The sequence below is a fragment of the Hyla sarda genome, chromosome 4 (genome assembly GCF_029499605.1).
Source record: "Hyla sarda isolate aHylSar1 chromosome 4, aHylSar1.hap1, whole genome shotgun sequence".
Lineage (NCBI taxonomy): Eukaryota > Metazoa > Chordata > Amphibia > Anura > Hylidae > Hyla > Hyla sarda.
The window spans coordinates 227069952-227096181 of NC_079192.1; the positions used below are offsets into that span (position 1 = coordinate 227069952).

Consider the following 26230-nt stretch of genomic DNA (forward strand, 5'->3'; position numbering starts at 1 on the left):
CACACAGTGACAGAGGGGTGTACATGGGAGACAGGGGTGTAGAGGGGTGACCGTGGGGTGTACAGGGTTGACAGTAGGGTGTAGGGAGTGACAGGGGGGTGTACTGGATAACATAGGGGTGTCCAGGGGTTACAGAGAGGTTGTGAGGGATGACAGAGGTGTAGAGGAGTGAAAGAAGGGTGGGGTGCACTACCTGAAGCTGAGTAAGCCTCTGTCAGCGCCGCCCCTGCTCCTTCCCTACATCCACATCATTCTGCTGAGGGACCAGGGAGAATACAGCTGCTTCACAGGAGGAGGATACACGGGGATCAGAGCTGCAGCATGCCATCCCGGGAGTGCGCACAGACGTTTCTTCCACCCGTACTGCGCGCCTGTGACTCACTCACAGCGCTGCAGGCCCAGGCCAGGATGGAAAATGAAAATTTTTGTGTCATCTTTCCCACTGGAGTGTCCCGGCACCCTGGTTGGGAATCACTGCCAATTGTAATGTGTGTTGGACTTCCTGTGCCGGACATCCATAGCCGATGTGTCCCCTTGCAGCAGCACGCCTGAGGCAATCGCCTTAGTCGCCTTATGGAAGCTACTGCCCTGGATATACACAAAAGTGGTACAGATAAAAAGTACAGATCACAGTGCACAAAATGAGCCCCCATACAGCCCCGTATACGGAGAAATTAGAAAGTTATAGGTGGTCAAAATAGGGCGATTTTAAGCATACTAATTTTGTTTTAAAAGTTTGATATTTTTTTTAAAGCTGCACAATAAAGAAACATATTACATGGGTTTTATTTTAAAAAAAGAAATTTTTTCTGTAAAGTGTATAGCGTGAAAATTAAACTTCCAAAATTGCGGTTTTCTTTTCAATATCCCCTCCCAAATAATTCTTTATTTGGTTGCGCCATACATTTTAAGGTAAAATTATTGATGTCCTTATGAAGGACAATAAACAAAAAACAAGACCTCACATGGGTCTGTGGATGAAAATATGAAGGTTATGATTTTGAGAAGGCGAGGAGGAAAAAATGGAAAAAATGGAAAAATAAAATTGTCTGTGTCCTTAAGGCCAAAAGGCCAAAGGACCGGGGCATTTTTCATATTTGCACTTTAGTTTTTTCCTCGTCCCCCTTCTAAAAATCATAGCACTTTCAATTTTCCACCTACAGACTCATAGGAGGGCTTTTTTTTTTTTTTTTTGCGCCACCAACTTTACTTTGTAATGACATCAATCATTTCACCACAAAACCTACGGCAGAACCAGAAAAAAATATTTGGGGGGCAAACTTGAAAAAAAAATGTGCAATTTTTTTAAACTTTTGGGGCTAACAGGGGAGCAGGACCAAGGCGTACTGGTATGCCCTTGGTTCCCAAGGCGGTAAGGAGTTAAACATATATGCAACAGACACTGAGATATTTAAAACAAGTTAAAATAGCCTTGAGAAAGAAAAAAGTCTTATCCACGAATAGAGGGGGGCATTATAAGTTGTCTTTCAATGATTTACCACTTTAGGGTATGTTCACACGTACGCAGATTTGATGTACAGGATTTTCTGCTGCAGATTTCAATGTAAACTAAATGACTGAGCACAGCTTCTAACCTGCAGTTACAAATCCTGCGCAATCAAATCTGCGCAGAATCCTATGTGTGTGAACGTACTCCCATGGAAAACTTTTTTTTAATTTTTATTAACTGGTGCCAGAAAGTTAAACAGAGTAAATTACTTCTATTAAAACATCTTAATCCTTCCAGTACTTTTTAGGGGCTATATACTACAGAAGAAATGCTTTTCTTTTGAGATTTCTCCGATGTCACGACCACGGTACTCTCTGCTGACATCTCTGTCTATTTTTGGAACTGTCCAGAGAAGGAGAAAATCCCCATAGCAAACATATGCTGCTTTGGACAGTTCCTACAATGGACAGCAGAGGTCAGCAGAGAGCACTGTGGTCATGACATCAGAGAAATAAAAAAAAAAAAACATTTCCTCTGTAGTATACAACCCATAAGATTTTTCTTATAGAAGTAATTTACAAATCTGTTTAACTTTCTGGCACCAGTTGATTTAAAAAATAAAAAATAAAGTTTTCCACGGGAGTACCCCTTTAACCCCTTAACGACGCAGGACGTATATTTACGTCCTGCGCCGGCTCCCGTGACATGAAGCGGGATCGCGCCGCGATCCCGCATCATATCGCGTCGGTCCGGACACTCATCAACGGCCGGGACCCGCGGCTAATACCACACATCGCCGATCGTGGCGATGTGCGGTATTAACCCTTTAGAAGCGTCCTTCAAAGCTGACCCGCTTCTAAAGCGAAAGTGAAAGTGACCCGGCTGCTCCGTCGGGCTGTTCGGGACCGCCGCGGTGAAATCGCGGCGTCCCGAACAGCTGGCAGGACACCGGGAGGGCCCTTACCTGCCTCCTCTGTGTCCGATCGGCGAATTACTGCTCCGTGCCTGAGATCCAGGCAGGAGCAGTCAAGCGCCGATAACACGGATCACAGGCGTGTTAATACACGCCTGTGATCTGTGTAAAAGATCAGTGTGTGCAGTGTTATAGGTCCCTATGGGACCTATAACACTGCAAAAAAAAAAGTAAAAAAAAAGTGTTAATAAAGGTCATTTAACCTCTTCCCTAATAAAAGTTTGAATCACCCCCCTTTTCCCATAAAAAAATAACAGTGTAAAAAAAAAAAAAAAAAATATATGTGGTATCGCCACGTGCGTAAATGTCCGAACTATAAAAATGTATCATTAATTAAACCGTACGGTCAATGGCGTACGCGCAAAAAAATTCCAAAGTCCAAAAAAGCGTATTTTGGTCACTTTTTATACCATTAAAAAATGAATAAAAAGTGATCAAAAAGTCCAATCAAAACAAAAATCATACCGATAAAAACTTCAGATCACGGCGCAAAAAATGAGTTCTCATACCGCCCTGTACGTGGAAAAATAAAAAAGTTATAGGGGTCAGAAGATGACATTTTTAAACGTATAAATTTTCCTGCATGTAGTTATGATTTTTTCCAGAAGTGCGACAAAATCAAACCTATATAAGTAGGGGATCATTTTAACCGTATGGACCTACAGAATAATAAGGTTTATTTTTTACCGAAATATGCACTGCGTAGAAACGGAAGCCCCCAAAATTTACAAAATGGCATTTTTTCTTCGATTTTGTCGCACAATGATTTTTTATTCCGTTTCGGGTAAAATTTTTGGGTAAAATGACACTGCAAAGTAGAATTGGTGACGCAAAAAATAAGCCATAATATGGATTTTTAGGTGGAAAATTTAAAGGGTTATGATTTTTAAAAGGTTAGGAGGAAAAAACGAAAGTGCAAAAACAGAAAAAACCCTGAGTCCTTAAGGGGTTAAAGGTAAATTGTCAGCTGCAGTTTTGGTTTCAAACTGGAGACACTGTTAGATAGCGGTTAGTACCAGAAGACACAAGGTACCTTTCATATTTCTGTTTATGCTTCCATAAAATAGAAAAATGGTTTTATTTCTTTGTGCGAAAAGACATCCTCAAACTCCTGAAATGATGAGGCCTTGAACACCTCCTCACAACACCCTCCCCTTCCCCACATCTCTAACCATTCTTGATTGACAGTCAGGACTCAGTACCATGCACTGTACACACAGGTGTGAGATTTGCCAGCATGGCCCGGCTTCCAGCTGACTGTCAGACAAGCAATGAAAGGTGCCATTTGTCTCCTTGCACTATTAGGTATCGGACACTGTCAGCAGTTTGAAATTTGAATTGCAGCTGTCAGATTCCCTTTTTAAAGTTTACATCTTGAGCTTTCAACTGTTTATCACTGTGACTTATGAGACAAGATATTCACTGTGTCTCCATGGGACACTGGAAAACATTTTTCTTTTAAATCAACTGGTGCAAGAAAGTTAAACAGATTTGTATATTACTTTTATTTAAAAATCTTAATCCTTCCAGTACTTATCAGCAGCTGTATGATCCACAGGAAGTTCTTTTATTTTAGAATTTTCTTTCTGTCTGACCACAGTGCTCTTTGCTGACACCTCTGTCCATTTTAGGAACTGTCCAGAGTAGAAGCAAATCCCCATAGCAAACCTATCCTGCTCTCTTCAGTTCCTAAAATAGACAGAGGTGTCAGCAGAGAGCACTGTGGTCAGACAGAAAGAAAATTCAAAAAGAAAAGCACTTAAAAAAGGATTAAGATTTTTAAATAGAAGTAATTTACAAATCTGTTTAACTTTCTGGTACCAGTTGATTTAATATAATACTATATATTGTACTGTAGTGGCAATGAGTGGTAAAAATTTAAAAATCTAGGCTGGCTGGGAAAAAAAGGGAGGAAAAGGAAAGTGTATAGGCATTAAAAAAACTCTAAGGGTCCTATAAAATGAGCCAGTTATTGCCCTATGTATTAGACCCAGCGATCGGTCATTAAACATGTTAGTTGAGCGCAGGGTTTTGACATGTTTAAAATCCTCATTGGTGAATGATAGTTTAGGACTAAGTGAATGCTCCAGCTATCGTTTAAGTGGCTCTACCCACATGATTACCAAACTACCAAGTCATATATATTCCCTTAAATGTTTTATTTGTTAGGGAACAAGGGAATTAGAAACCTGGTTGGGGAAGAACGGTCTTGGGTGTAGGAGCCAGTACCAGGCCTTGATGCCAAAAGTACCTAACAATGAAACTTAATCTCCTGTTCAAAGTGGTAACTGAAATATAATTGGAGAAATCAAGGGTCTTCCAGCAGTTTTAGGAATTATTTTCTGCTTCTAAAGTGAAAGTGAAATCTTTTACCATTTTTCTTACTGGGGGCTGAGATTGCCCTTTGCTTTAACTTTAAGCGCTTTCACAGTTGATTTGTGCTGCTAAACTCATCAAAGATTGTAACATTCTTAAATGTGTAAATCTGAAATCAGTTTAACTAAGGTTTCTTTATTTTTGGTTTTGAAGTTTGGTTATCTTTTATTTATTTAGAAAGTCCTATTATTACATCTGTGCACCACAATCAGAACATTGTGTTATCGGAATGAAAACTATGAAAGTATGAAAAATCCTCATTCTCACATTGTCAGAAAAAAGAACATTGTAATCATATTATAATCATATTTTTTTTCCCGTTTACTTGCAGGGACACATTGTACGGTAGAAAGTAGATGAACAGATTTTGTAAAATTGACCAACATTATGTACATACTAATGGAAATTTATAAGTAGTTCTGCCTCAACCGATGGCCCAACATGCAGATCTAGAGGGCACTTAGAAGCAACCCACAATATAAAATAAAATGGTATCTCTTAGCTAAAAAAAAGCTAAACAAGTATGTTATGGAATTGCATTATGTACAATAGGATGCTACAATACCATTTTTTTAAAGATACTTTATTGCTCTTTTTTCCCTCTACGCACTGGTACCAATTGCCGGTACTTTTCCTGCTTCCTGTAAACGTCACATCTCTTTGCCCGCCTCTCAATCTGCTAATTGTTCCTCTGGACTTCCAATATATATGGCAGGGAGTCTGCTTTTCGAAATTAATGAACAGCCTCTCACAACATCCATTTTTTGCTTTAAAGCTGCAGTTGTGTCTTAGATGATGGGTATCTGCTCTGAGGACAATTTAAAAGTACACCTACTGGTGCAAATGTTCAGTATCATATATATGCCTTGTTAGTGCATGTTGATCTCCTTGAGTCCTTACTTAAGACCCCACTCTGAGCCTAAATTGACCCAATCTGCACATTCCAGGTCTATTTGTCCATTCTGCTAACTGAAAAATGTATAACTGGATGAGACCTTAGCAGTTCAGAATGCACAACCTTCTTGAAGCATCAGGAATTGCTTCTTTATACAGGGAGTGGAGGGGGAACTACTAGGGATTGCACGCTGACTCTATAAGACTCAGCCAGTGCTTGTGCGCTGCCCCTAATGGCCAGAGTGGAAACTGCAGCAAGAGACACATCAGAGCAAATTATTTCTATTAAAAAATCTTAATCCTTCCAGGACTTATTAGCTGCTGAATACTACAGTAGAAATCATTTTCTTTTTGGAACACAGAGCTCTCCGCTGAATCACAAGCACAGTGCTCTCTGTTAAAATCTCTGTCCATTTTAGGAACTGTCCAGAGTAGGAGAAAATCCCCATATGCTGCTCTGGACAGTTCCTAAAATGGACAGAGATGTTAGCAGAGAGCTCTGTGTTCCCAAAAAAAAATAATTTCTTCTGTAGTCTTCAGCAGTTAATAAGTCCTGAAAGGATTAAGATTTTTTAATAGAAGTAATTTACAAATCTGTTTAACTTTCGGTCACCGTTTGATTAAAAAAAAAATAATAATAATAATTTTTTCACCGGAGTACCCCTTTGAGGCCCAAATGGGCTGAGTCCTTAAGGGGTTAAATAACATGAATAAACAATTAGGCAAGTATGTTAACCACTGAGCTTACTGAGTGACAAGCTAATATGTAAGGCTTACAGCCTATGAGGGAAAGGGGAAATGGTTTTTAAAAGTTTGGTTGGTATGGGAGAGTCTGGTGTGTTGTGGTAACAAGGAAATTAGAGAAGGTGGAGATGGGAGTTTATTTAGGAAACTGTAGGAGAGTTGTGTAAGGGGGCAGGTTGTAGCTACTGCAATGGGTAGCCGGTTAAGGAGCTTGTAGAAATTTAAAGGACATTGATAAGGGGAGGAGTGAATTATTTTAATAATCTATGTAAGCTTGAATTCAAGAGATGCTATATGGTGTTTGAGAAGAGACCATTTTACTGTTAACCCTGCAGCCAATAATAAAATTCTAAAGGTAAACATTATTCATCAATCCTATTTGACCCCTCTTAGGTTTTGCCACACTCTAGGTGGTAGCTGATGATGGCATGTGAAAAATTTCTCTGAACTGAAGGCGGAGGAAAAAACTGTTTAGGGGTACTAACAGTTTAGGGATTTGTAACTGCAGATTAGAAGCTGTGCTCAGTCATTTAGTTTATATTGAAATCTGCAGCAGGAGATCCTATGCATCAAATCCTGCTAACTCTAGAGCAGTGGTTCTAAACCTTTTTTGGCTGAGTACCCCTTGACAGCCCTTTCCCAAAAAATTGTATCTATAGCAGGCCCCCAGTTCCTCTCCCTATCTCCACAGTCCTCCAATTTACAGGTGACTCTTCTCCAACAGGAGTTGTTTGCTTTCTTTTCTTCACTATCTGGCCTAGACCGCCATTAAGATTTCTCCCATACATGACTTCTCCACAGAACCAGCCAAGCAAACATTTTAGGCTCCTTTCTGCAGTATAATACCCACCTATTTACAAACTCCCTATGTTTGTCACACACAGTAATAGTACCCACTTTGCATCCCCATAAAGTTGTTAGGCCCCCTCTGTGCCCAAAATATAGCTGTAGGCCCCCAAACTGCCCCCATATATAGTTGTGGGCCACTATACTGTCCCGCTTTGGCAACAAAGCTGATGGTAGTTATTGCCCACAGCAGCCCAGTGCCCACGCTTCCCCTTTGCTGTCCTCCTGCTCCGCTCCTTGGTGCAGTGACGTCAGCCTACCATTTCTTTCAAAGGGGTCCAGACCAGTAACCAGTGGCTGTGGCTGCCATTACTGATTTTTTTTTTCTAGTATCCCCTGGAGAACTGCTAAGTACCCCTGGAGGTAGTTGTACCCCAGGTTGAGAACCACTGCCCTAGAGAATAGTTTTAAGTTGAATACAGCATGAGTTACCAAAGACTTGGATGTTTGCTCTAAAGGCATCACAGCAAAAGCCAGTCTAAAGTCTGTGTCATGGGAGCAAAAGCCACAGCCATCAAATATTTTGAGATGTAATCAGCCAAATATATAGACCTTTATGTACTACCTGGCCAGCCAACTTCGTCCTTTTATATTAGGTGCCATCCGTGTCTGTGCCTAACTGCTGAAGTCATTTGGCATGTTATGCTAACATTGCATTCCTACTGGGTTTCTTAGAGGCTAATATTAATAGGTGCCACCTGGGAATGCTACTGAAACCACATCCCATGTGGTAATCAATGGTTATGGAATGTTGTCTGGATTATTGGGAACATTGCTCGTCGATTGGTAAACTCATGGAAGCCTGGTTCCAGCCACATGCGTTTAACTTCCATCTGCAAACACACCCCTTAGGCTGCATTCACATCTCATTTTTGCAATACGGTTCCCATATCCGGTTTCAGTGTGAAAAAAAAAAAACGTATGGAACCATATTGCAAACCATATGTATAGACATTTCATAGAAAACCGTATGCCAACCGTAGCATCCGGTTGTGTACGTTTTTGTATCATTTACGGTTTTATCAGTTTTTTTCCCATACACAAAACCATAGTCTACTATGGTTTTAAGTCCGGGTGAAAAACCGGATACAACCCGTATAATTTTTTTGAAATAAACCGTACTGAACTGTATGTGCGTACAGTTCCATCTGGTTTGCACAATATGGTTTTGCAGTTTGCACATGCACAGTCCACGCCGAAAGTTCTTCCCACAAATAGAACAAGAAGAATTTTATTTAATTAAGGACAAACCTAAAACTGTATCCATTTTTTTTTTCAAAAAACTTTTTAAACCGTATGCAACCAGACATCCATTTTCAAACCGTATACGGTTTAAAATCGTACAGAGGTATATACAGTTGTATACGGTTCGGTCCGGTTTTGAGACATACTTTTTTTTTACAAAAATCCTGATACGAGAACCTTTTTGCAAAAATGAGATGTGAATGCAGCCTTAGACTCTATAACAAATCCTTCCTTATTTGCTTCCCTACAGTCCAATGTGTATTTATACAATCAAGTCCAGCTTGCCTATATTGGGCTGGCCACTGCACTGGTGTCGTAGGACCACACCTTAGGGCAATAAAACAAGAAATAAATCCATTATGACAATGTAGCATAAACTTTTGGATTTTATTCAATAAATGACACAAAATATATGGTGGAACAACAGTATGGTGGAACAGGAAATGATGCATACAATGGCCCAGATTTATCAATCTGTCTGAGACAGAAACTGGAGTGATTTTTCCAAGCAACCAATCACAGCTCATGTTTTATATTTTAGGGAGCTCTGGTAAAATTAAAGCTGAGCAGTGATTGGTTTCTTGGGAAAATCACTCCAGTTTCTGTCTCGGACAGATTGATAAATCAGGGCCAATGTCTTTCCATGGTAACATGTTGATCCTACTGTTGTTACACTTTTTTTTTTTTCTTTTACAAAAAACCAATGGAATGTGACACTTAAAGGAAATCTGTCATCAGAATCACCCGCACTAAACCTGTTACACAGGCTTGTAGTGCGGGTGATCCTGATTAAAACGCTCCTTACCTGGTTAAAAATGGTTCAGCGCTTCTTAAGATATCTATATTTTTAGTTTTCTGTTATTCCCTGGCTTGGGACTTAGTGGGAGGTGTTATCATCTGGGACTCGGCCACATGTCATTCTAGCTGGGCGGAGCTGCCGCACGGCTCATGAATATTCATGAACTTATCCTCCTGGTCTAATTCTTCTTTCTCAGTCTGGTGTGGAGGGCCGCGCATGCGCCGCGTTCCGTACACCCGGAAGCGGCGTTCTCCCCCCGGCTTCACTCAAGTTGCGGCCCTATACAAGTAAGTAGACGGGCTGCATAAGTGAAAAGCCGGGGGTGGGAGGAAGGGAGGGACAGAGGGTGTATTTATTCACAAACAGACCGAGAAAGAAGAATTAGACCAGGAGGATAAGTTCATGAATATTCATGAGCCGGGCGGCAGCTCCGCCCAGCTAGAATGAAGTGTGGCCGAGTCCCAGATGATAACACCTCCCACTGAGTCCCAAGCCAGGGAATAACAGAAAATTAAAAATATAGATATCTTAAGAAGCGCTGAACCATTTTTAACCAGGTAAGGAGCGTTTTAATCAGGATCACCCGCACTACAAGCCTGTGTAACAGGTTTAGTGCGGGTGATTCTGATGACAGATTTCCTTTAAGCATTAAGAAGTTAAACACTTTGGGGGAGATTTATCAAAACCTGTCCAGAGGAAAAGTTGACCAGTTGCCCATAGCAACCAATCAATCAGATCGCTTCTTTCATCTTGCTGAGGCCTTGTTAAAAATTAAAGCAGTGATCTGATTGGTTGCTATAGACAATTGGGGAACATTTCCTCTGGACAGGTTTTGATAAATCTCCCCCTTTGTCCTTTATTGGGAATTCACTAAAACCATTTTACCATGGTTTTGGGGAATCACCTCTTGTTCACACCTACAGTTTAGGTGTCTCCCGAGAGGTGAATACTCGCTTAGAACTGATTTAAGCTCAAAAGGAATACCTACTTAAAGAAACACAGGTGAGGAAGTTAAATTTGGAAAATTCTAATGTGCGGTATAAAGCTTTTCTTCAGTTTAAGTGGTAAAGCGTTGTATGGGGAAGAGGAGTAAGTGGTGGTGTAGAGGGGTGCATAGTCTGTTTAGGCTAGGTTTACATTGCCATTTGCATCCGACCCGTTTAGGGTTCGTTCTTTTTTTTTTTTTTTTATTATTATTATTATAATTTTTTTTTTTTTTTTCTTGAGCCGAACAGACCCTGAAACAGGTCGGATACAATGACTATTGCCCGGTCCTTCTGTGATCCAGTAAGTTTAGTGGGGAAAAATGGTGCTTGCATTGTTATTTTTTCTCAGCTAAACTTGACGGAACTGCCGACATAACGCCGCCCAGCAGCAGTGTGAACGAGCCCTTACAGATAAATCTTAGAACATTGATATTTTTGTTTTCAGTTTGTATTAAAGTCCTTAGTTGGGATAATAAATATAGAAAGAAGGCAGGTAGGAATTAAGTGTAGAGTTAATGTGTAAACATTACAATAAATGAATTTTTATACTTAAATCTTTACAAATGCTTATGTGCCTGGTATCTGTGGGCTTTAGGTTCTGACATTGAGAAGCATTTTGCATGCCTCCCATGTTGAGAACCAGGAGAACTGTCAGGTTAGGTTTCTGGACATCCAAGTATTTCTATGACTGCTTACATGATCCAGGACCATCTCGGGACCATTCTGTACTTGGCTGAACACTGAAAGAACATAGACCGTGAAGTGCCTATTCCGCTAATTCCAGTTAGAAGCTTTGCATTTGGTCCCTTTTTTTTCCTTGATATGACTCTTAGTTCCCCATTGTTCATTTATGGCAGTGATTTTGGCAGGTCCAGTAGTGTTCACTGTTTCCTTCTTTGTGTTTTATAGTTTAAGCAAAACTGTTCAGAAGATGCCAACAACACCTGTGAAATTGAAAAAAGTCTCTACTTTCCAAGAATTTGAAAGCAACACAAGTGATGCCTGGGATGTTGGAGAGGATGATGATGAACTTTTGGCAATGGCGGCAGAAAATTTAAATACTGAAGTGGTTATGGAAACGGCAAACAAAGTGATTCAAAACCATACAAAATTACAAGAACAAAACAAATATCAAGAGATACAACAATTGGAAGACAGACCTGTGAGACTTGAAGAGCTGCCCTCCTATATTAACAGTGACTTTAAAATAGTAAAATCAGCCAGTGAAAGTCAGATTCCTAATCCATCTGGTATGTATCTTTCTTTATATTACGGTTTTATTGGGTAAATGTGTGTTTTAAAGTGATGCTTTGGATCAAATAACATTAGAGACTGTGCAAAACCTTCATATTGTTTTTCAGCTGTTGTCAATGTGATAATGGGTATTGTTAAACAGATGGCTAGATTTATCATTTAATATTTGCTGAACATTTGTTAAGGTTATAAGAAGTTTTGGCTGAATAGAATAGTCACTGACATCTCCTGTTTCTGCTGCATATGTTATTTAGGCTTTTAGGATAAAAAGTTGCTTTAGATTCTTTTAGGTATACAATAGTGAAAAATCTCCTTGAAATAAGACCAGCTACAAAATAGATTTCATATCTTGATGAACTTGAAAGCTTCTGCAGCTTTAAACAGTGTAACGGATTTCATATTCTGGGGTAATAACAGTTAAAGTCCATTTCATGCACTAATTACCAAGGTAATATAATAGTTCTCTACCACACACTGTAATTACACACAACTTTTAAAACCACAAGTCTCTAAGGATCATAGCGGAAAACAAAGCACTTACTGCATTGCATTAAATAATTTTCGATTTTTAGTTGCAGTAGAATGTAACTTGTTTTCTTGAAATGAAGGCGGTTGGATGAAAAAAACAAACAAACAAACAAACAAACACGTGGCTGCTTCCCCTTCAAAAATAGCTTTACTCTTCTTCATAGGCTGTTTCACAACTTGGTTCTTTAAAAAAACTTCCACTGTTCATTTAAAGGGGTACTCCACTGCCCAAGTGTTCAGAACATTTTGTTCCGAACGCTGGGTGCGGGCTGCAGGGTCGTGACTTGTCTCCTTTGCAGCTGTTGTCAGCTGTTTATTAGATTATTTAACCCCTAAGATGACGAGTTCATGGCAACCGTGGCACCTAAGTGTTTACAGAAATGGGGGGCTCCATTTATCAAAACCTGTGCAGAGGAAAAGTTTACCAGTTGCCCATAGCAACCAATTCTTTTTTTTTTTTTTTTTAGGGATGTCCCGATAGCGATACTAGTATCGGTGCCAATACTATCCATTTGTATGGTGTCAGGGACTCGTTTAATGTCCCCGATACCATGTCTGATACCTGCTGCCGCTCCGCTGCCACGTTGTCCCGTCTTCCCGTCCGCATCATAGTGTTCCATGGAGGAGCATGTGACACACACGTCACTCCACCTCCTCCCCTGCGCCCAGCATAACTCTATGGAGGAAGCAGAGTGACGCATATGTCACATGCTCCTCCATAGGACGCCGTGATGCGGACGGGAGAATGGGGCAGTCGAGTGGCAGCACCCGGCAGAGGACAGCCGCAGGTTAGCTGTCTGCAAGGAGGGGGCTGCTACTAATGTCTACAGGGGGGGGGGGGGGGGGCTGCTCCTATCTAACCGGGGGGGGGGGGCTTGGGGCTGCTGCTGTCTAAATGGGGGGCCCTGCTGCTGTCTAAATGGGGGGCCTTGCTGCTGTCTAAATGGGGGGGGAGGCCCTGCTGCTGTCTAAATGGGGGGGAGGGAGGCCCTGCTGCTGTCTAAATGGGGGGGGGGAGGCCCTGCTGCAGTTTAAACAGGGGGGCTTCTGCTGTCTAAAGGGGGGGGGGCTGCTGCTGTTCTCTAAATGGGGGGCCCTGCTGCTGTCTAAAGGGAGGGCTGCTGCTGTTTAATGGGGGCCCACTGTGTAAAGGGGGGCTGTGGTCTACAGGGGGGCTTCTACTGATGTGTATAATGGGGGCTGCTGTCTACAGGGGGGCTGCTGCTAATGACTGCTGGGGGGCTGCTGCTTATGTCTGCAAGGGGATACTACCTACTATTAAAGGCAATCTTACAGCAGAGTCACCTGCACTAACTTGAATTTATGGGTAGACTAGCTGAGTACCCGGCGTTGCCCGTTTTTTCCTTCCTAGTCCTTGTTGGGGAGAAAAATAAACAAAGGAGGAAGCTTTTGACTTCATATCCAGTCCTCATATATTGTTGTCATATCCCGACCTCCTATGCCGTCATCATAACCCGACCTCCTATCCCATCCTCCTTTCCCGTCCTCCTATCTCGTCCTCCTATCTCGTCCTCCTATCTCGTCCTCCTTTCCCGTCCTCCTTTCCCGTCCATCCATCCATCCCGTCCTCCTGTCCCGTCCTCCTGTCCCGTCCTCCTGTCCCGTCCTCCTGTCCCGTCCTCCTGTCCCGTCCTCCTGTCCCGTCCTCCTGTCCCGTCCTCCTGTCCCGTCCTCCTGTCCCGTCCTCCTGTCCCGTCCTCCTGTCCCGTCCTCCTGTCCCGTCCTCCTATCACGATTTCTTATCCCGTCCTCCTATCACGATTTCTTATCCCGTCCTCCTATCACGACTTCTTATCCCGTCCTCCTATCACGACTTCTTATCCCGTCCTCCTATCCCATCCTCCTTTCCCGTCCTCATCTCGACCTCCTTTCCCGTCCTCCTTTCCCGTCCATCCATCCATTGATTTGCATGGGGCTTAAAACAAAAACCCTGACTCTCACAAATGGGGGTAGTTAAGGGTTAAATTAACTATCCTATATTTTAAGTGGATATAAGTAACATGTGACCAAGTATTATCAAAATATCTCAACCCGTTTGGAAGTTATGCAGTAACTTATATTTCCCATTAACTTGTATGGGGCTTTAAACATAAACCCCACCCCTGGCAAATGGGGGTGAGTAAGGGTTAAATCACCTATCCTATGTTTGTTGTTGATATATAAGTAATATGTGTGCCAAGTTTCATGTTAATATCTTTAGCTGTTTGGGCGTGATGCTGGAACATACACACATACACACATACATACACACACACACGTTGAGTTTTATATATATATAGTAGCTGAGTACCCGGCGTTGCCCGGTTTTTCCTTCCTAATCCTTGTTGGGGAGGAAAACAAACAAAGGAGGAAGCTTTTGACTTCATATCCCGACCTCCTATCCCGTCATCATTTCCCATCCTCCTATCTTGACCTCCTATCTTGACCTCCTATCTCGACCTCCTATCTCGACCTCCTATCTCGACCTCCTATCTCGACCTCCTATTTCGACCTCCTTTCCCCGACCTCCTGTCCCGGTCCTCCTGTCCCGGTCCTCCTGTCCCGGTCCTCCTGTCCCGGTCCTCCTGTCCCGGTCCTCCTGTCCCGGTCCTCCTGTCCCGGTCCTCCTGTCCCGGTCCTCCTGTCCCGGTCCTCCTGTCCCGGTCCTCCTGTCCCGGTCCTCCTGTCCCGGTCCTCCTGTCCCGGTCCTCCTGTCCCGGTCCTCCTGTCCCGGTCCTCCTGTCCCGGTCCTCCTGTCCCGGTCCTCCTGTCCCGGTCCTCCTGTCCCGGTCCTCCTGTCCCGGTCCTCCTGTCCCGGTCCTCCTGTCCCGGTCCTCCTGTCCCGGTCCTCCTGTCCCGGTCCTCCTGTCCCGGTCCTCCTGTCCCGGTCCTCCTGTCCCGGTCCTCCTGTCCCGGTCCTCCTGTCCCGGTCCTCCTGTCCCGGTCCTCCTGTCCCGGTCCTCCTGTCCCGGTCCTCCTGTCCCGGTCCTCCTGTCCCGGTCCTCCTGTCCCGGTCCTCCTGTCCCGGTCCTCCTGTCCCGGTCCTCCTGACCTGTAATATGTGACCAGGTATTGAAATATCTCCAGCCGTACAGAAGTTATGTGGGAACATACATTTCCCATTGATTTGCATGGGACGTTAAATAAAAACCCAGACCCTCACGAATGGGGGTAGTTAAATTAACTATCCTATATTTTAAGTGGACATATCAGTAACATGTGACCAAGTATTATCGAAATATCTCCAGCCGTTTGGAAGTTATGCAGTAATATATATTTCCCATTGACTTGTATAGGACTTTAAACATAAACCCCGCCCCTGGCAAATGGGGGTGAGTAAGGGTTAAATCACCTATCCTATGTTTGTTGTTGACATATAAGTAACATGTGTGCTTAGTTTCATGTTAATATCTTTAGCCGTTTGGACGTGATGCTGGAACACACACACACACACACACACACACACACACATACACATACATACATACATACATACATACATACATACATACGTTGAGTTTTATATAGATAGATAGTGCAGGTGACCCGGTTTCTACCGCTGCTCACCATGTGGTCATCGGTCTCACCACCAATGCAAATTCTTGGCTCATACTACAGCAGCCGCCTCCATTGTACACAACAAGGACCCACATATCATACGGTAAACAGCGCCAGAAACCGGGTCACCCTGGTGTCAGTTTCCCTTTAAAATAAAAGTACTTGCACTTCCTCATTAACCTTAATGGGTAGAAAAATCATCTGCAGCAAATATGCAGCAGATCTTGTACATGTGAACGTACCCTTTCAGTGTATTGTTCAAGGGAAGGGTAAGTCCTCTTGGTTTGGCAGTAAACAAAATAAATAAATAAAGATTATGGGGGAGATTTATCCAGCTGTCTTATAGCAAGATTATCTGTTGTCCATAGCACCAATCACAGCTCAGCTTTCATTTCTCATATTGTTTGGTAAATGAAAGTTGAGCTCTAGTTGGTTGCTTTAGGCAAGAAAGTGAATCTTACTGTAGAACCGCTTCATAAATCTCCCAGCGGCTCATAGAAACAGAGCTCTTTAGAATCTTAAAGGACTTCTGTTACCCTTTAAGCAGCTAGCCTATGTAAGACTTGGAGAGGAGCCTTATATTTTCTGCTTTTTGCAACAATACACCTATAACTTTTTTTTTTTTTTATGATTTATTTTCTGTTATTTTTTGTGGGGATGAGTTGTATTTTACTAAGACAGCTTAAGCTATGTTCTTACATGCGGGTAAACTCATGGACCAGAAACCACACCCCATGTGGTCATCAATGGTTGCGGAATGTTGTCTGGATTATCGGGAACATTGCACGTCGATTGGTAAACGCTATGGAAGCCTGGTTTCAGCCACACGCGTTAAACTTCCAAATGCAAACACAGCCTTGGGCTGCATTCACATCTCATTTTTGCAATAGGGTTTGCCGTATGCCAACCGTAGCATCCTAGTCTCTCTTACTAGTCTCTCCATCTAATTTGCTTCCTTACAGTCCAATGTGTATTTATGCAATCAAGCCCAGCTTGCCTATATTGGGCCGGCCACAGCACAGATGTTGTAGGACCACACCTTAGGGCAATAAAACAAAAATCCATTATGGCAATGTAGAATAAACTTTTGGATTTTATTCCATAAACAACATTCACAACAGAATGGTGCGTTTCAGGTGCAACACACCCTTAGTTGTACAATGTGTCACATGTTGATCCTACAGTCGTGTTACACTTTTTTTTTTTTTTCTTTTACAAAAAGCAATGGAATGGGACATTTACCCATGAATAAGTTAAACACTTTGTCCTTTATTGAGAATTCACTAAAACCATTCTACCATGCTAGTTTTGTGGAATCCCCTCTTGTTCACATCTACAGTTTAGGTGTCACCCAAGTGGTAAATACTCATTTACTAATGATGTAAGCTCAAAAGGAATACCTACCGTAGTTAAAGAAACACATACCAATAACTATTGTTATTTTTTTCTACTTGCCTTCTTTCTTTTCTAACATGCAGAGGTAAAGTCAAAGGGGTATTCCGGGATTTTTTTTATTTGACTGTGCTACAGGGGCTGTAAAGTTAGTGTATTTCACAGTATAGTGACTGTGTTTCATGGCTGGTCTTGCAATTCTTATGTGATCTTTGCCCCAATGTTCATTTTTACGAAGATACAAAATGAGTGTTGTTTTAGGATTTTTCCGGGTTGCAGTGTGGCCCAAGACATTACATCACTAGTGAGCTGTTCAACGGGTGCATGTCTGTGCTGCAATGGGTGGAGCCACAGCTAGGAGGGATGGAGATCTTCTCCAAAGGGCTTCAGGGAACTGTAGTTTCACCTGTGATGGGATGGGTGACTGATGTGTGTGGGAGGGAGAAAAGTGACCTCACACAAGCAAGGGATCCTGGGGATTGTAGTTGGATCGAGGGAACTCCAACAGGAAATGGCTATTTCACAAAAGGAAAGCAGCAGCGTTATGGTGGACTCACATCACAGCTATTTAGTCCCAAGACAAGTATACATACATCCTAATCATTACTGTCTGACAGGTGAGTACTAAAGTCACCTTATGTTGGATATCCCCTTTAGTAATAAGACGTAGGGGGTAATGCATGTCGGCAGGATCAGACTTGTTTGTAATTTGTAATTGTGGTGATACATAGGGGCTCATAATAGCTGTAGACACTAAATTATGAGATTATTTTGCACATAACTTAAAGGGGTACTCCGCCCCTAGACATCTTATCCCCTATCCAAAGGAAAGGGGATAAGATGTCAGATCGCCGGGGTCCCGCTACTGGGGACCCCGGGGATCGCCGCTTCAGCACCCCGCTATCATTACTGCGCAGAGCGAGATCGCTTTGCACGTAATGACGGGCAATATAGGGGCTGGAGCATCGTTACGTCACGGCTCCGCCCCTCGTGACGTCACGGCCCACCCACATCAATACAAGTCTATGGGAAGGGGGCGTGGTGGTCGTCACGCCCCCTGCCATAGACTTGCATTAAGGGGATGGGCCGTGATGTCATAAGGGGCGTAGCCATGACGTCACGCTGCTCCGGCCCCTGTATCGCCCGTCATTACGCACAGAGCGAACTTGCTCTGTGCAGTAATGATGGCGGGGTGCCGCAGCGGCGATCCCCGGGGTCCCCAGCAGCGGGACCGCAGCGATCTAATATCTTATCCCCTATCCTTTGGATAGGGGATAAGATGCCGGGGGCGGAGTACCCCTTTAAGTATTATTGTTTTTAGGATTCATTTATGATTAATTTACAGGGATGTCTGTACAAAATATATATGTGTCTTAATAAAACACGAAAAAGTAAATTTCAATAACACCTCTATAGTTTAAATCATGACTGTCTATCGTGTGTGTCCTGACCCAGATGATACACCAGGACACATGGGGTAAGAAATGGATTTCCTCATGTGCCACTTTATATAATTGTGTTAGGGAAGAAGGTATAGGATTAAAGATATACGCTTAGAATTGAAAGTTTCAGAAAAATTTTACAGACATAACGTTGCTATGGCAGCTCTTGTTTTTTTTGTTTTTGTTTTGAAAGCTATAGTGAGAGCACAAAATACATAAATAGGCTTATCACAGTGGGGAGCATATATGAAAGTGGTTCTGTTAAAAGTCTTGTACTAATAGTTTTGTATTTTCAGAGAAAATGTACAAACTATATGTCTAGAATATTATTTTTCACTGGTTGATATAAATTTTTCAAGCTGAAGATATTGAGCAGACTTTAGCTGTACAATGTTTTCTGCTAAGCTCTTTTTAAAGGAGGTTTAACCCCTTAACGGCCACGGATGTAAATGTACGTCCTGGTGCGTGAAGTACCACCAAACCAGGACGTACATTTACATCCATGGCCGTTAAGGGGTTAAACCTCTTTTAAAAAGAGCTTAGCAGAAAACATAGTACAGCTAAAGTCTGCTCAATATCTTCAGCTTGAAAAATGTATATTAACCAGTGAAAAATACGACCTGTGTATGACCGCTAGCATCGGAGCGGTGCTTGCGTCATACACAGCAGGTTCCGCGGCTGCTATCAGCAGCTGGGTACCTGCCGGTAATGGCCGACATCCGCGATTGCGCAGATGTCCGCCATTAACCCCTCAGTGCTGTGATCAGTACAGATCACGGCATCTGCGGCAATGCACAAGTTAAAATGGGTGATTGGATTGCCCACAGCGCTTCCGCGGCAATCCGATCATCTGTAATGGCGGACAGAGGTCCCCTCACCTGCCTCCGTCCGTCTCCCGGCGTCTCCTGCTCTGGTCTGAGATGTCCTATGCATAGCACTGATCAGTAATAGCAATCAAATAATTGCTATAGATAGTCCCCTATGGGGACATAAAAAGTGTAAAAAATTTTTGGTAAAATTAGAGGTTTCATTACAAAGTACAATTGGTCACACAAATAACAAGCCCTTATATGGGTCAGTAGAGGGAAATATAAAAGCGTTATGGCTTTTAGAAGGCGAGAAGGAAAAAAAATGAAAACACAAAAATAAAATTGGCCTGGTCCTTAAAGGGGTTATCCAGGAAAAAACACTTTTTTTTATATATCAACTGGCTCCAGAAAGTTAAATAGATTTGTAAATTACTTCAATTAAAAAATATTAATCCTTTCAGTACTTATGAGCTTCTGAAGTTAAGGTTGTTCTTTTCTGTCCATGTGCTCTCTGATGACACGTGTCTTGGGAACCGCCCAGTTTAGAAGCAAATCCCCATAGCAAACCTCTTCTAAACTGGGCGGTTCCCGAGACACGTGTCATCAGAGAGCACCTTATCAGAGAACAACCTTAACTTCAGAAGCTCATAAGTACTGAAAGGATTAAGATTTTTTAATAGAAGTAATTTACAAATCTGTTTAACTTTCTGGAGCCAGTTGATATATATAAAAAAAAGTGTTTTTTCCTGGATCACCCCTTTAACCCCTTAAGGACTCAGCCCATTTTGGCCTTAAGGACTCAGACAATTTAATTTTTACGTTTTAATTTTTTCCTCCTCGCCTTCTAAAAATCATAACTCTTTTATATTTTCATCCACAGACTAGTATGAGGGCTTGTTTTTTGCGCGACCAGTTGTCCTTTGTAATGACATCACTCATTATATCACAAAATGTATGGCGCAACCAAAAAACACTATTTTTGTGGGGAAATTAAAACGAAAAACGCAATTTTGCTAATTTTGGAAGGTTTTGTTTTCACGCCGTACAATTTATGGTAAAAATGACGTGTGTTCTTTATTCTGAGGGTCAATACGATTAAAATGATACCCATTATTATATACTTTTATATTATTGTTGCGCTTAAAAAAAATCACAAACTTTTTAACCAAATTAGTACGTTTATAATCCCTTTATTTTGATGACCTCTAATTTTTTTATTTTTCCGTATAAGCGACGGTATGGGGGCTCATTTTTTGCGCCATGATCTGTACTTTTTTTTGATACCACATTTGCATATAAAAAACTTTTAATAAATTTTTTATAATTTTTTAATAAAATGTATTAAAAAAGTAGGAATTTGGGACTTTTTTTTTTTTTCGTTCACGCCATTCACCGTACGGGATCATTAACATTTTATTTTAATAGTTCGGACATTTACGCACGCGGCGATACCAAATATGTCTATAAAAAATGTTTTTTACGCTTTTTGGGGGTAAAATAGGAAAAAACGGACGTTTTACTTTTTTATTGGGGAGGGGATTTTTCCCTTTTTTTTACTTTTACGTTAAATTTTTTTTACATTTTTTTTACACTTGATACCATGATTGCTAATACTGATCTGTTCTATGTATAGGACATAGAACAGATCAGTATTATCGGTCATCTTCTCTGGTCTGCTCGATCACAGACCAGAGCAGGAGACGCCGGGAGCCGGACGGAGGAAGGAGAGGGGACCTCCGTCCGGCGTTATGAATGATCGGATCCCCGCAGCAGCGCTACGGGCGATCCGATCGTTCATTTAAATCGCGCACTGCCGCAGACGCCGGGATCTGTATTGATCCCGGCACCTGAGGGGTTAATGGCGGATGCCCGCGAGATCGCGGGCGTCGGCCATTGCCGGCGGGTCCCTGGCTGCGATCAGCAGCCGGGATCAGCCGCGCATGACACGTGCATCGCTCCGATGCCCGCGGTTATGCACAGGACGTAAATGTACGTCCTGGTGCGTTAAGTACCACCTCACCAGGACGTACATTTACGTCCTGCGTCCTTAAGGGGTTAAGGTTAAAATGGGCTTGGTCCTTAAGGGGTTAAAGGCATTGGGGGAGATTTATCAAAACCTGTGTAGAGAAAAAGTAGTGCAGTTGCCCATAGCAACCAATAAGATTGCTTCTTTCATTTCCTGTGAAACATAAAGTAATATGGCTGGTTGCTATAGGTATCTGCACCACTCTTCTCTTACACAGGTTTTGATAAATCTCTCCCAATGACATTGATGGTACATTGCACTGATCGATGGAGGACTGACCACTGGGACCCTGCCTTTTAAACATATTTCCAGAACATTGCCTCATTACTTTTAGTGCTGTATGGATTTTGCATTTTTGGCAAAAAAAAAAAAAAAAAAAAATGCTGTCCCTGCAGCTATTGTCTGTGTGTGTATCTGTGTGGAGACAAAATACAGGAAATGTGGACTAGACATACAGAGCTCTGTGCAGGCTCCTGACTTGTCAGTCGTTCCGATGTGTGAACCGGGAGCATGTCAGAGCCTCACTGCACAGAGCCCCGCTTGTCCTCGGTGCACAGAGCCCCGCTTGTCCTCGGTGCACAGAGCCCCGCTTGTCCTCGGTGCACAGAGCCCCGCTTGTCCTCGGTGCACAGAGCCCCGCTTGTCCTCGGTGCACAGAGCCCCGCTTGTCCTCGGTGCACAGAGCCCCGCTTGTCCTCGGTGCACAGAGCCCCGCTTGTCCTCGGTGCACAGAGCCCCGCTTGTCCTCGGTGCACAGAGCCCCGCTTGTCCTCGGTGCACAGAGCCCCGCTTGTCCTCGGTGCACAGAGCCCCGCTTGTCCTCGGTGCACAGAGCCCCGCTTGTCCTCGGTGCACAGAGCCCCGCTTGTCCTCGGTGCACAGAGCCCCGCTTGTCCTCGGTGCACAGAGCCCCGCTTGTCCTCGGTGCACAGAGCCCCGCTTGTCCTCGGTGCACAGAGCCCCGCTTGTCCTCGGTGCACAGAGCCCCGCTTGTCCTCGGTGCACAGAGCCCCGCTTGTCCTCGGTGCACAGAGCCCCGCTTGTCCTCGGTGCACAGAGCCCCGCTTGTCCTCGGTGCACAGAGCCCCGCTTGTCCTCGGTGCACAGAGCCCCGCTTGTCCTCGGTGCACAGAGCCCCGCTTGTCCTCGGTGCACAGAGCCCCGCTTGTCCTCGGTGCACAGAGCCCCGCTTGTCCTCGGTGCACAGAGCCCCGCTTGTCCTCGGTGCACAGAGCCCCGCTTGTCCTCGGTGCACAGAGCCCCGCTTGTCTGTATTTTGTGTCCACACATAGACTCACAGCCAATAGATGCAGGGACAGCACTTTTTGATAAAAAAATATACAAATTTTAAAGTAATGTATATTAGCAATATAAATATAATGTTATTATGTACATTATGCATTTTCAATAACATCACATGCTGGGAAGTGTATATTTGACTGCGGTTTTAACCTCTTAAGGAAGCAGCCCTTTTTTGCAAATCTGACCACTTTCACTTTATATATTAATAACTTTGGGATGCTTTTACCTTTCAATCTTATTCTGAGAAAGTTATTTTTTTTTCCCCGTGACATTCTGGTAAATGTTCGTCGTTTCTTGCATCCTTTCTTGGTGAAAAATCACCAAATTTCATGAAAATTAAGAAAATTTAGCATTTTTTCTAACTTTGAAACGCTCTGCTTGTAAGGAAAATGGATATTCCAAATAAATTATATATTGGTTCACAAATACAATAGGTCTTCATTATGTTCGCATCATAAAGTTGAAATGTTTTTACTTTTTGAAGATATTAGAGAGCTTCAAAGTTCAGCAGCAATTTTCTGAAAAAATCTGAAATTCTCAGGGACCAGTTAAGTTTGAAGTGGATTTGAGGGACTTTCATGTAAGAAACACCCCATAAATGACCCCATTATATAAAACACACACCTCAAAGTATTCAAAATGACATTCAGAAGGTTTTAACCCTTAACGTGTTTCACAGGAATAGCAGCAAAGTTAAGGAGAAAATTCAAAATCTTCATTTTTTTACACTCGCATGTTCTTGTAGAGCCATCTTTTGAATGTTTACAAGGGGTAAAAGGAGAGATATTCCTCTCCTCCCCCAAAAAAAAAAAATTTAAAAAAATTGTAACCCCATTTCTCCTGAGTAAGGAAATACCTCATATGTTAATGTAAAGTGCTCTGTTGGTGCGCTAGAGGGCTCAAAAGGGAAAAAGCTACAAAGGGATTTTGGAGAGTGAATTTTACTGAAATGGTTTTTGGGTGCATGTCGCATTTAGGAAGCCTCTATGGTGCCAGAACAGCAAAAAACAAACAAAAAACACATGGCATACTATTTTGGAAACTACAACCGTCAAGGATCGTAACAAGGAGTACAGTGAGCCTTAACACCCCACAGGTGTCTGACGACTTTTCGTTAAAGTAGGATGTGTAAATGAAAAAAAATAGTTTTTTAACTAAAATGCTGGCTTTTCCCCACATTTTACATTTATACAAGGGGTAATAGGAGAAAATTCCCCCCAAAATTTGTAACCCCATTTCTTCTGAGAATGGAAATACCCCATGTTATGACGTCAAGTGCTCTGCTGGCGCACTACAATGCTCATAAGAGAAGGAGCACCATTGAACTTTTGAAGAGAGAATTTGTTTGGATTGGAAGTCAGGGGCCATGTGCGTTTACAAAGCCCCCCGTGGTGCCAGAACACTGGACCCCCCACATGTGACCCCATTTTGGAAACTAGAATTTGTGACCTCTCACAGAATTTGATAAGGGGTGCAGTGAGCATTTACACACCACTGGCTTTTGACAGATCTTTGGAACAGTGGGCTGAGCAAATAAAAAATTACATTTTTCATTTTCACGGACCACTGTTCCAAAAATCTGTCAGACACCTGTAGGGCGTAAATGCTTACTGTACCCCTTATTACATTACGTGAGGGGTGTAGTTTCCAAAATGGGGTCAAATGTGGAGGGTTCCATTGTTCTGGCACCACGTGGCCTTCAATTCTGGACAAATATTATCTCTAAAAGCCCAATGGCGCTCCGGCAGAGCACTTTACATCCACATATTGGGTATTTCCATACTCAGAAGAAATGGGGCTACAAATTTTGTGGGGCTTTAAGACTATTTTCCCTTGTAAAAATGAAAAATGTAGGGTAAATATTTTAATTTTTTTCATTTTCCTATGCTACTTTAACGAATATTCGTCAAACACCTGTGGGGTGTTAAGGCTCCCTATACCCCTTGTTAAGTTCCGTGAGGAGTGTAGTTTCCAAAATGCGGTCATATGTGGGTATTTATTTTATTTCAGAATCGCTGTAAAATCAGCCACCCCTGTACAAATCACCAATATAGGCCTCAAATGTACATAGTGCGCTCTCACTGCTGAGCTTTTTTGTGCGCACGCAGAGCATTTTACGTCCACATATGGGATATTTCTGTACTCAGGAGAAATTGCATTACAAATGTTGGGGGTCTTTTTTTTCCTTTTACCTCCTGTGAAAATTAAAAGTATGGGGCAACACCAGCATGTTTCTTTTTTTTAAACTAACATGCTGGTGTGGACCCCAACTTTTCCTTTTCATGTGGGGTAAAGGAGAACAAGCCCCCCAAAATTTGTAAAGCAATTGCTCCTGAGTACGGAAATACCCCATATGTGGCCCTAAACTGTTTCCTTGAAATATGACAGGGCCCTGAAGTGAGAGCGCCATGCACATTTGAGGCCTAAATTAGGGATTTGCATAGGGGTGGACTCCGATGCAAGTGTTACAATTGGCTCCGCTATCAAAAATATTCTATGCCAGTGATTCCCAAACGCTGTGCCTCAAGCTGTTGATAAACTCCCAGCATGTCTATGGCTGTCCAGAAATGCTTGGAGTTTTTGTTTTGCAACAGCTGGAGGCTCCGTTTTGGAAACACTGCTTTACGATACATCTTTCATTTTTATTGGGGCGGGGGAGAGGGGGGGACAGTGTAAGGGGATGTATATCTAGTGTTTAACCCTTTATTTTGTACGGTTTTTAGGATACAGTCATACGAGTGGGGGTTTACGGTGAGTTTCCCGCTAGCAGTTTGAGCTGCGGCGGAAAATTTGCCATAGCTCAAACTTGAAGCAGAAAACACACTGTAAACCCCCATCGGTGTGATTATACCCTGTACGTTCACATGAGGGGGCAAGCCTTCAGCTGTTGCAAAACTATATCTCCCAGCATGCACTGACAAACTGTGCATGCTAGGAGTGCAGCTGGAGGCACACTGGTTGGAAAACCTTGAGTTAGGTTCTGTTACCTAACTCAGTATTTTCCAACCAGTGTTCCTCCAACTGTTGCAAAACTACAACTCTTAGCATGTAATGATTGCCATAGGGCATGCTGGAGTTGTAGTTATGCAACAGTTAGAGGCACGCAACTACAACTCCCAGCATGCCGAGACAGCCTTTTGCTGTTTGTGCATGCTGGGAGTTGTAGTTTTGCAAGAATTTGAGGGCCATGGTTTAGAGGTCACCACACATTGATCTCCAAACTGTACCCCTCTAAATCTTGCAACACTACAAATCCCAGCATGCCCAAACAGCAAAGATCTGGCTGAGCATGCTGGGAGTTGTATTTTGGCAACATCTGGAGGGCTGCAGTTTAGAGTCCACTGCATAGTCTTGGACAGCCCCGATCCCCCTTACTTTCTGGGTCACCTGTATGACCTGGAATCGCCTGGAATTCAGATCGACGGTCTGAATTGACTGGCGATTTCCGGCAATCGCCGACATGGGGGGGGAGCAATGTGCTGGGATGCCTGCTGAATGATTTCAGCAGGCATCCCAGTCCGGTCCCCAACCCGCTAGCGGCGGGGAACAGAATTCCCATAATTCCTTAAGGACTCAGGATGCAGGGCGTATGCATACACCCTGCGT

At 42.9% G+C, this 26230-nt stretch overlaps 1 protein-coding gene across 5 annotated transcripts in view; it reads left to right on the forward strand.

Moving 5' to 3' along the window:
- TBC1D22A (TBC1 domain family member 22A) overlaps positions 1–26230 on the forward strand; it is a 576359-nt gene that overhangs the window by 29879 nt on the left and 520250 nt on the right. For all 5 annotated transcript variants that reach the window (XM_056573700.1, XM_056573701.1, XM_056573702.1 and 2 more), the window contains exon 3: positions 11223–11563. In XM_056573700.1, the coding sequence (XP_056429675.1) occupies positions 11223–11563 (341 nt within the window). The remainder of the gene's footprint in view (positions 1–11222; positions 11564–26230) is intronic.